A 12,213-nucleotide genomic window follows, 5' to 3' on the forward strand; every position below is an offset into this window, starting at 1 on the left:
TGTGTGAGGTCTCGGGTTGTCTTGGTGAAACACTACACCTTTCCTGTTGATTAGTTCTGACCTTTTCTGTTGAAGTGCATCATTCAGTTTGTCCAGCTGATGACAGTAGACTTCCGAATTAATCGTTGTGTTATCCGGTAAAAGCTCAAAAAAAACGATTCCTTTAAAATGCCACCAAACATCACCCTTTTTTGGTGAATATCGGCTTTGGAAATGGTTTGAGCCGGTTCATCTTTTTTGCTCCATGACCTCTTGCGTTTGACGTTGTTGTATACAACCCAGTTTTCGTCCCTAGTGATGATGCGCTTCAAAAACTGATCATTTTCGTGACGTTTGAGAAGCGAATCGCAGACGTCAATGCGGCGACACAGATTTCTCTCTGTGAGAACATGGGGAACCCATACATCGAGCTTCGAGGATAATCCCAGGCCTTTCAAGTGGTCATAAACTGTTGAATTTGATAAATTTAAGCTCAATCCGATCTCACGTGTTTTTATTCGCCGGTTCACATCAACTAATGCCTTTATCGCGTCTTTATCAGCTTCAACCGGCCTTCCCGAACGTGGTGCATCTTCGACATCAAATTTAGCGAACCAGTTCTGGCACTGGCGTACTGTCAACACACCTTCTCCATACACATCAGTCAATTTCTTTCTGGCTTGAACAGCATTTTTACCCTTTCTGTAGTAAAACAGTAAGATATGTCGAAAATGCTGCTTATCGCTCTCCATATTTAAAAGGGCACCAACACAAGCCTTGCTATATGAGCTCTCAAAGCATATAAAAATTATACGGCTTAAATGTGAAGTTGGGTGCAAAAGAATACAAATAAATCCTCTGTCGGGAAAAAAACGAAATGACTTTCCGAACAACCCGATAGTTACTGAATTAAAAGGAGGAGCCAGGGTAAAATGGAATGTGGGGGTAGAAGATGCAGAAGTAATACTAGAATTTGAATGTTAAATATGATGGGATAACCAGGAATGATAAAGGGAAATATGGGCATAAAATATAGGGTGTGATGTAAGAAGATTGGACGTGTGAAGTATTTGACCAAAACACATGGGAATCTTCTTTCTGAGAAATAAACGAAATTTTTGATCATAGCTACTTTTAAGTCGTTTAACGTAAAGCGATTCCAAAGACTTCAAGGAATTTTTTAGAATAGATATACAGTTAGGATTTTGAGAACAATTTAAAACCAGCATTTAGAAGATAAATCTGACTGATACTACGTACAAGATAGCACGGTTGAGATAGGGTTTATCTGTACTGGGTATTTACTATGGACAAAACAAAAGCAAGAACATGTTACAAATGGTCCCCCAACCCTGAATATTCCGATTTGTATTTAACGCGATATTAACTACGTAAAGACATTAATTAGCAGCGGACAAAACTTGACCCCGGAAGTTTGTTTAACAGATATCGGATAAAGCAGCACAGGACCGCAGGAAGAAGTGGGCAGAGGGACAAAGGGAGGGGGGTGATGAACAATCGTCGGCCATCAGGAATGTTAAACTCATAGTTTCGTTGGCTTATTAGTTTGCCAAACTTCCACGAGAAAGGAGCCCAAACATCGATTACTCACACTGATGCAAAAGAAAACTCGTGTAACTGGAGTATCCAACTTCCAAATGGACTTTTGTCTTTCTCGGAGCCGAAACAAAAACGAAACGGACAGATAGCGATGTCGCACCTCGGAAATTTCATTCTATTTGATATTTATTTAAATCGAATTGATACAAGGCATCTCCGATGGAAACCAAAGTGTCCAAATCGTAATTATTAAAGCGCACTGTGCCGTGAATTTTCCACAGAGTGAGTACCGGCGTATTGATAATTATTTCCGATGTACGAATGATAAGAATAATAATAATAATAATGATTATTATCAAGCTGTTTTTGTTTTCCTTTTATGTCCTTTCCGGTCTCATTAAAAATAATAAGAAGAAAGCGATGCTTAGCGCTTCTGTACCAACGGAAGAGTATAAAAATAAAAATTTGAAAGGGTATGAAACTAACGCTACAATACATTAAGGCAGAAATGTAAAGGATCCTTCAAGAGGATAAAAAATATGATAACAACCATCGAACTACGTGACGAACGCAGGAAGGCTTCAATAGACACTTAATTGTGGCGTGTAATTAAAATTCAAAAGATGGCAAAGGATTTATTATTTATTTCAGTTTTACATACAATTGTTTTAAAACTAAGGACCTAAATGCCCTTATTTACTTCTTTTTATATGGGAAATCCCAAAGCCATTAAAGACCAATATTCCATCATAACATCATCATCATAAGGTCGTCAGTCCTAAGACTGGTTGGACACGTACCTCCACCACTCTCTCCTATCCTGAGCTAAACTTCGCATTACCCTAAAACTAGAACAAACCACATCCTTAACTATTTTCGAACAGTAATCTAATCTAGGTCTACCTCTACCCCTCCTAACTCCTGTTTCTGCCTCTAACATGTCTCTCTTCCATCACAACATAATAATAAAAATCCCAGTAATTAATTGTGTCCCTTATTGTTGTAAGAATCAATGTTCCTAATAAGGATTCGTCAACACAATAAATTTTACGCGTAGGTGGTTGGACAATTAATTTCGGACAATAGGTGCTTCTTCTTATATTTATTATCGGCGTCGTAGGGGTGGTACTCGCCCTTACGCAACACTGATACACACAAGGCGAAACAAACCGTCCAATAAAAAAACGAAATTACATTCCAAACTTAATTGACCATGTAACAGAATGGCCAGGGTTAATGTCTTTTTTCCACCCCTGTTCCTTTCCTGCCTACCAGATCATCTGGTTCTTGTGTTATTTCTTTTAAGCGACACCATCCCGAGGGATCTGAATAAGCAATAGGGGGAATTCTTGTTAAAAAAATACCACCATTGATTTATTTCGTCAATAATAATTAGCTAGTTAACTGCGAATTTTTTTTTTGTTTTTCAGGATACTTCTGGCACATAACCGATTTTCATTACGATCCCTTCTTTAGTATAAATGGAGATACTAGGAAAGGTAAGTTAACCCTACACGTATATATATTTAGGGGTAAAATCTTGTTTAGACCCTTACACATGTAATTATCTGAAACAGGCGACGAAACATCCTGTATATTAATTAATCCTATAATATATAGACTGTCGCTTGTTTTATTCTAAAGGGATGATTGTTTTCTGCGGAACGGAGTCCATGTATTAGGTAGATATATATATTATAAGGAGGGGCATTTGTCCAGCGCGACGGTCGTGTGTCCTGCAGGACAACAATGCCTCTCCAGACAGGAGCTAAGAAGCCGTTTGCCTATAAATAACCCGGTCTATTCTTCTTTGGCAGGATGCTGGCGTGCGGACACGGAAGGCGGCCCCCGAAATTATCGAAAGCCTACGGGGAGGTACGGCGACTACGGCTGTGATTCCCCGTGGGAACTTGTCGAGTCAGCTGCGAGGATAATGGGCCAACGGCAGGCCGATAACGTCGAGTTCGTCCTTTGGACAGGGTTAGTAAACGCAATACAGAAATCTAATGGCTTATAGATATCCAAAAATCACTGTCTACCTTAGTTTTTAATTACATTTGATAAAATAGGATCAAAAGGATCATTATGAGATCCGTTTGTCACACGCAATTGTAAAAGGTTTTCCCTTGAAATTGCTGTAACAAAGCTGCCTTCTTCAGGGACCTTTCGGTAACAAAATTACCCCATTCAGAGACCGAAGAAATTAAATTTGTTGTTACCAAAAAGTACTTAGGATCTTCATTGTCTTGATTTGAGCTTTCAGTGTTCTACAAGACTACCAAAGTTTTCTAGTCATATAGAGGTGTTTGTAGACCACCAAATATGTTGTCCCACCTTTAAATTTTTGATTTGAAGAAGACAAGTATTTTACCGAAAAGCACTCCCTTGAAGAAGGTAACTTAGTTACTGAATAGCACCTACTTTGTAGTTGGGTTTTGAACTTTTACTGTTCTACGTCTAAAAACACATTTCTAATCAATTTTTCTTTTAATCTAATACTACTCCCCTTTCCTCTAATTGTTTTTACTACCCTCTCCCCCTTTCATCATCGAAATTTTAAGTTAATTTAACTAGATAAAAAGCAAAATTATTTAAAAAAAGTTGTGTATATACATGTACGTATGTAGTTTATTTAAAAATGTGATCGAACTGTAATTTGCAAATACACTTTAAGATAAACTTGGAGCTCGTGAAGATTTCTGACAATTTATTGGCAAAACGTGGCAGACGGAAGAGAATGCCGCACGTCAGGGGTTGTTGATTATGATTATTAATTATTTACTAGTGACAACAGTTACGTAAGAGTGAAACGGAATTTACGGGATGCGCGTACCCGGCAGGGTAACCTAATAATGCCATCATCACTGTCCTGTAATTTCTGCGAAGATTATTAATTAACTGATTACGAACTTAGTATACTGAATGCATTAAGGAAACGAACGATTATCTGTTCAGATTAGATTATCCACTTTTTGGTTGTACACAATTTTATCTATCTTGATCCGAAGATTTGTACTTAAATATTAATGTGAAAATTCTTGGGGTAATTTACGGTGGATAACAATTAAAGATGAATTCATCATCATTATAAGGTCGTCAGTCCTAAGACTGATCGGACACACACCTTCACTCTTTCATATCCTGAGACAATCTTTCCATTTCCTTAAAAACTAGAACAACCCAGATCCTTAACTGTTTGCAAACGGTAATCGAATCTAGGTTTACCACTCCTAACTCCTGTTTCTGCCTCTAATATGTCTCTGACTAGACCTTCATGCCTGAGAAGGTGTCCTACCAACCTATCTCGCCTATAGAGTCCTTTTTATTTCGTCTCCTATCTTTATATTCGCTCTTTCTCTACTTTTCCCTCCCTTGTACACCAGTATTTATGTCTTATTTTTATTTATTTTCATTGAAAACCGTTTTGTCAACACCTCTTCCATTTTATTTAAAGCTATGTCTAACTCCTCCTTGCTAGATGCTAATACTGCTACATCATCTATAAATCTAAGCATACTAATATTTTGCCCCTGTATGTCTATCCCTACAGTTGTACTGTCTTTAATGATTTTGATCGCGTCTTCGATGTATAGATTAAAAAGTAGCGATGACAGTGTACATCCTTGTCTGACTCCCTTCCTAATATTCACTTCTCTACATTGCAACCCCAACTCTATAACTGTCTATTACTCTTTATACAAACTAAGTATCCTTGATTTCTTAACACTAAAATAGACTCGATCAGGATGTCTAACTAATTATTTTCTTTATCCTTTTTCTAACGTTGTCGTTTCAGGGATGCCATGTCGCATTCCATAAGACGATACGAAAAAGCACTTCAGTTAGAATACATGCAGAATTTAACAGATTTACTGACGAAGACATTCAGTTCCCAGTTCGTGTTTCCCGCCCTGGGTCACGATGATCCGGGGTCACAGAAGCAATTGGGTCGCATGTGGAGTCGTTGGCTGCCCACCGATTCAATGAAGACATTCGAATCGGGTAAAGTTAACTCGTAGATAATGGAGATCAATCTAATCAATGTAGATAATTCGTTACAGGCGGTTACTATTTGATCGAGAGGAAAACGCATAAGTTACAGATCATTGTCCTCAACACGAACCTGATGACCAAAGGTAAACATGACGAGGACGCGAACAAACAGTGGGAATGGCTGAACAAAGTACTGGTGAAATGTGAACACCACAAGGAGACGGTGAGTCCCAAGAAAACAGTTTTTGTTTTTAAAGGCGCGCTTCAATTTTTTGCCCGCACGTTAGCTTTTGTTTTCCCACTTTTTCCTTTTGTTTACAATCGATTTTCGTACTTTTAAATTGACCTGTTGACATGCGAGATAAGGCGTAACAACTGTAGCCACGATAAGGGACAAATTATTTAGCCAAACATAACCAAATCGATCGAAGGGATAATAGTAAGCAAACAAAGGTCTTTGTTTCCTTGTAATCCGTTTCTTATTAATTTCCCTGTGCTGCCTCGTAGCCGCTGTCATGCAAAGGGCTTTAGTTGCTGATATTTTAAATGTTTCCAAGATATGCATTTAAGAATGAAGCAGCATGTTCTCTTTCACGATACATACCTAATTGTTGTTACATAAACATTTTTAAATGTCATTTGTAATAAGTATAGAATTAAACGAATTAATAGTGCAGTTATTGTGATCTAAGGGATGGCTTGATAAGACACGATGTTCTGAAAAACCAGCTTTGGCGACTTTTTATCGTCGCTTTTTAAATGTTCTGTAACTCTACTCTTAATGACACTAGCACTTTGTCCGATGTAGCAAGCATCGCAAACGTTACATTATAAATGCCAACTGTTTCTAAAACACTTAGTTTTTGTTTAAAATTTGACAATGGTAAGCTTAAATTGCAATTGTTATTGTACATTGTAGAACAGCAATAGTATAGCAATTGAATTTACAATATTTGAAGAACCCTTCAATTTAATTCAAATTATTACAGGGAAATATACAAGGTACTCAATATTTTTTATGATCTTTTTACCTACTTTTCCGTTCTCTAGCAGTTCTCTAAAGGGTTTTGCTATCATTTCTTTTCCAATTACATTTCTGTGTAAGGGTATATAAGATAAGGATCTGTGGTAGAAAAATTCACGGTCGGATTATTCTTGGGGTGGCTTCTTCGTCAATGTAGCTACACATAATAATTATTCAACATCTTAGCTGATAGCATACGACGAGTACGACTACGACAAAATATATCCTGCCTGAGCGACGTTCGACGTCGCGACGGTCTCAAGAACACTCACGTACATGTCTACTTGTCGACAACCTCTTTAACTTTAATTACATTTTATACCACTTTTGATAACGACAAAAAATAAACGCGATCCAAAGCGACTCGTACGATGCTCGAAGATAATAAATACAGAGGGAAAAATAAGGGAAAGTGTGTGTATATAAGTAGCAGAATCGGGGAAATTCCATTATATAAAAGGAAGCGAATAAAAAGATATGAAGGACTTACATATCTTCAACATTATATCGTTCTTATTCGTGTTCTCTGTTTGATATTAAAAATAACTCCATCAGTAAGTAATATAAAATTTAGACTCACCCTTAACGACGTTTGGTAGGCTTTAATATCTGAAACAAAAGGAAAGGTATTTAATTAAACTTGACTAAAATACATAACAAACAATTTCAATAAATAATTTCTTTGGGCAAAAATGTTTTCGCGAACGTTTATTTATATTCATAGATTTTTCAAGTAAATACTCCAGAATTGGAGTAGCTAGTTGAAACGGTAAGTCGTGGAGGGCTTCAGAGGGATTTGGAAGAGGTAACAAACCACCCTTTCAAAACAATGGAATATTAATTAGAGCCGGAATTCGGCGTAACGATAACAGAAGTTCTGTGCCATTTCGCATAAAATTATCTTTAGAATTATTATTAGTAATAATTCCCCGTCCCTTGCAGCCGCCCCTATTCAACGAATTCTCTACGTAACTGTGTACATTTACTTCGGAAATGTACAAACAATGAACGTGGTGACGGAAGTGACTTTAAGTGCTCCCGACACCCCCCTTCTTGTATGCCGATTCGGTCGGGGGGGGGGGAGGGGGGCGGTGGAACAAGAAGGAGAACAAGAAATACGACGGATAAGGGCGACGACGTCAGGCGACGTTATTCTCCCGAAAGAAAATTAAAGGGAGAACGAAAATCTTTTGTTCGTTGAAATGCAAAATTCTCCTTCATGGTTTTACAATTGTAATAAGCACGAGAAATCCCCGTTTCCTTTCTAAAACGACAAAACTTTCCCAAAAAAAAAAGAGTTTTTAATTATTTTATACTTTTCATTACCGTCTTTAGATGAAATAGAATAAAAGAAACGAGAAAACGTTCGATCGTGTCGTTACAGGTCTACATAGCAGGTCACATTCCTCCAGGATCCGACGAGAGGCAAGGGACTCTTCCAGACCAAGCTTATTCCGATTACTACAATAAAAAATATCTCCAGATAGTACGAAAGTACTCCAAGATAATCGTGGGTCAGTTTTTCGGCCATCTTCATTCAGACACCTACAGGATATTCTACGACGAGGAAGGTAGGTGAACACTTCGAAATGTCTACGCGCACGTTGCAGTCATTTGTTTCAGGTACTCCCGTATCTTGGGCTTTTATTGCCCCGTCCCTTACACCTCGAAGACTCCACGTCGGCCACAACAATCCCGGATTGCGGTTGTACAAGTTCGACAGGTACACCGGCGAGGTAAGAGCTCCTTTATCATTGCTCTAAAAAGAACGCGGGATACGTGTCGTAAAGAACAGTTTTTACTTTATTTCGATCCCTTAAAGGGTTTGCAAGTTATGAGCGAATTTCTTTGCGAACGCGGTGGCACGGTAGCTTATAAAGTACGCACGGTACAGGCCGCGGGAGTAGGGCAGAGGAGAATTATTAGGCGCGCGTGGATGGAAGAATGAGTAGAGGTGCACGGTAGCCTCAAAAGTACGGACGGTACAGGCAGCGGCACTGGCGGAGAGGACAGTCAATGTACACGCGCGGTAGTCTCAAACGCACGCACGGTACAAGAGGCGAGAATGGCGGGAGAGGCGAAACAGTTGACGCGCGCGGAAGTCTCTAATGTGCATACGGTACATGCGGCGAGAATTAGGTGGAAGAATGAGAAGACGCGCGCGGTAGTTTCTAAAGTACGCATGGTACAGGTGACGAGAATGATGGAAAGGACAATCAGTGGACACGCGCGGTGGCCTCTAAATTACGAACAGTACAGGCAGCGGCACTATCGAAGAGAACAGTCACTGTACGCGCGCGGTAGTCTCAAACGTACGCACGGCACAAGAGGCGAGAATGGAGGAAGAGGCGAAACAGTTGACGCGCGCGGAAGTCTCTAATGTGCATACGGTACATGCGGCGAGAATTAGGTGGAAGAATGAGAAGACACGCGTGGTAGTTTCTAAAGTACGCATGGTACAGATGACGGGAATGACGGAGAGGACAATCAGTGGACACGCGTGGTGGCCTCTAAAGTACGAACGGTACAGGCAGCGGCACTGGTGGAGAGGACAGTCAATGTACGCGCGCGGTAGTCTCAATAGTACGCACGGTACAGGGGATGGGAGTGGCGGGGAGCATAGCCAATAGACGCGCGCAGTGGCCTATGATTTATGCAGGGTGCAGGCAACGATAGTAGAAGGAGTTGAGAATCAGTAGACGCTGGAGGTAATCTCTTAAGTACGCACGGTACAGGTGGCGGGAGTGACTGAGAGGACAATCAGTGGACACGCGTGGCAGCCTGTAAAGTACGCACGGTGCAGGAGGCGAGAATAGAGGGAGAGAAGAAACAGCGGACGTCCGCGGAAGTCTCTAATGTGCATACGGTACATGCGACGAGACTTGGGAGGGAGAATGAGTAGACGCGCGCGTTATTAGCGTTCGATGTTAGTCCGCGCGTGACAAGGAAGCTGCACAGGTGATTGGGATGGTACTGTACAATTTTCAACATCTTTACAGTTTACGACTGGATACATTTTATCGATGCGCCACGACGTCTGTTGTAAAATACCGATGACAACACGGATTCCTTGATTGTGATAGCTGCTGCTGTAGTAATCTGGCTGATTAGTCTTTTGTTGTTTGATTTTTTCGATGGACAGGTGATACTAAACCAACTTTGAGGGAAGGGGGGGGGCTTAAAGACAGAACAATAAAAGTGCAACGTAGCGGAGTGTAAAATTCGCGCTAATTCCTCTGGTGGGTATCGACCAGTTCGAAAATTTCGCGTCCCTTCTTTTTCCCTCTCTCGTGTACAGGAGCGAGACCGTTCGGTCTGGCGGTGGTTTGTCCTGTAATTTAAAGATACTAGGGGACCGAACGAACTACTACAAAATTTGATTACGATTGCTGGGCGGATATGGCCGGCTGTTAATTTCGACCGAAATTAAAAGGGATGCAACCCGTAAAATACCGACAATTGTAATCGTGGAAAAATGTAGCGGAATTGTCGCTAAAACAAACCAAAATAAATGTTGAAAGGGACTCGCAAAACTATCGGAAAAAATCTGCTTTATCGCGAAAATTACTTTCATCTTTCGTGTCTTAACAGTTTCAGTACGGACGTTTGTACTTATGAATTTAAAAAAGAAACCTTGTCGCCAATTTCATCGCGTCTTTTCTACATTTTAATTAAACGATTACAAGAGGGTACTTGAATGGTTTCCTTTTTGATTTACGGTGGCTTTTAGGTCACTTATTTTGTACAATAACTCGCGAGTCGTATATCTTCATAATGCGAGAAAGTAATGGAATTTAATGTAAGAGTCGGTTCTTTAGAAGTTAAAATACTTCCCTTTTCTGGCCCATTTATATGCCATATGTGAACATTAAAAGCTGAACTATTTGCTACTAAATATAGTGCCAGATGTCTAGTCTGTATGCCGTTTCCGAATAAGTTAAGAACGTTTATTACTTTTAAACGTATTTCTAAAAACGTTTCGTACAGAAATTCTGGCGAACGGCAAAAGTTATGTATTAACAACGTTATTTTCAGATAATTGATTATTCGCAATACTACCTGGACTTACCGAAGACTTCTAAGGAAGATCCCAACTGGCAGGTCGAGTACAATTTCAGCAGTTATTACGGTATCAGTCAGATAACGCCATTAACGCTGCACGGATTAGCAGAGAAGTTAACGCTTAGCCCGTTGTCAGAAAGCCAGAAATTTACAAGGTACGATCAAATAATTAAAAAGGTAAATTAGTAATTCTAATCCTAATCCGAGTCTAAAGACCTTCGTCGGTTGAAGTTGCTTCCTAACGTTTCGCTGGCACAAGCAGAGATTCTTCCATCTCCGATACTGGATGGAGCATGCTCGCGAAACGTCAGGAACAAACTCCAACCGTATCTAACACAATGCCGTAGATTCAGTTCCACAAATCTATATCCTTGTGGATTTTACTGAAATGTTGTGTGTCCCTAACTGCTCCAACTTTTTCTTAATATTGTCCATTTTCTGTCCTCTATTTTTCAGGTACTTTCGGGCCAATTCTGTTGGAGTTATCGGAGGTTGCGGCTTCGGCTGCGCCCTGCACCACTACTGTGCGATTACGCGTGTGGATTTTGTAGAATTCGAAATTTGTATGGACAGAGTTTCAGGTGCTCTCGCGTCCTCCACTGATAAAACTTTCAGGTCCTTATTCTACAGCAGGACGTTTCTTTTAACAGTGATAGTGATTCTAAATGCAGCCCTTATCTCAATCCTATAAACGCTGTGATACAGGCACATTATTATGAACTTGAGTCAACCTTTTAAAAGACTCTCAGTGTCTCTCTATTCAAAAGGAAATTAACTCATCAAGTGATATTTCTAGCCGTTTATGTTTACGTATTGAATAGGGTGAAACTAAAACCCAAATAATTCACTATACATACATACATATAATTCCTCTTCCTACTAACCCATTAATTTGTGTTTTTATGAACAAAGTTTCAAAGAGTTGTGCATGTAATATACTTTCACTTTGACACAGTGATAAGTGATGAATGATAACTTAGCATAAACTTTCATTTTGTACTACATACTAAACACTCATGTAAATAAATATTAAAAATAATTCTATGTCGAATATATACATACATACATCTGGTGTAAGAAAGAGGACAATGATTTAAAACTGTAAGATGTAAATATATTTTTTCCTTTTGAGAACATCGGTGTGATTACAATGTAAATGTGTTGAAAAATATAATATACCTGTACTGTTTTCAAATTGAATTAATTTTAACTTTACCTTCCTGAAAAAGGAATCTTAATATTTTTCCAATTAACGCAAAAATAGAGCAAGAGAATATTGTTCAAAGGATTGTGCGAGTCAGAAGAACAGACAGCAGGTAAGTAAGTGAATTGTATAATTAAATTCCCTTTACAGTCGACATAGTTCGTCAATTCAGGGAAAATTATTATTAATTATTATTTACCTTGTTTTTGAAAATTTGCTCGCTTTCAAATTTGCCTGGCCGAGACTAAAAATTTTCTTTCATTCCGTACATAAACGAATTGAATAATAGCACCAGGTCGTAGATTACCCGTTTCAACAATTATAGTCGTTAATTACAGCATTTGTGAGAGCGTTCTTTCGGTAATATAATAAAAAAACTTTCCTGTAAGTG

General features: G+C 39.2%; 1 protein-coding gene across 1 annotated transcript; it reads left to right on the forward strand.

Annotated features, from left to right (window-relative positions):
* Positions 1-911: 911 nt before the first annotated feature.
* Positions 912-11,752, forward strand: LOC108738965 (acid sphingomyelinase-like phosphodiesterase 3a). The gene is made up of 9 exons (XM_018472595.1): positions 912-939; positions 2,970-3,038; positions 3,357-3,519; positions 5,336-5,541; positions 5,601-5,755; positions 7,941-8,127; positions 8,180-8,292; positions 10,592-10,773; positions 11,075-11,752. The coding sequence occupies exons 1-9, from the start codon at positions 912-914 to the stop codon at positions 11,307-11,309; spliced, it is 1,338 nt and encodes a 445-aa protein (XP_018328097.1). The 3' UTR covers positions 11,310-11,752.
* The last annotated feature ends 461 nt before the right edge of the window (positions 11,753-12,213 follow it).

This window comes from Agrilus planipennis, unplaced genomic scaffold (genome assembly GCF_000699045.2).
Source record: "Agrilus planipennis isolate EAB-ADULT unplaced genomic scaffold, Apla_2.0 scaffold134, whole genome shotgun sequence".
Lineage (NCBI taxonomy): Eukaryota > Metazoa > Arthropoda > Insecta > Coleoptera > Buprestidae > Agrilus > Agrilus planipennis.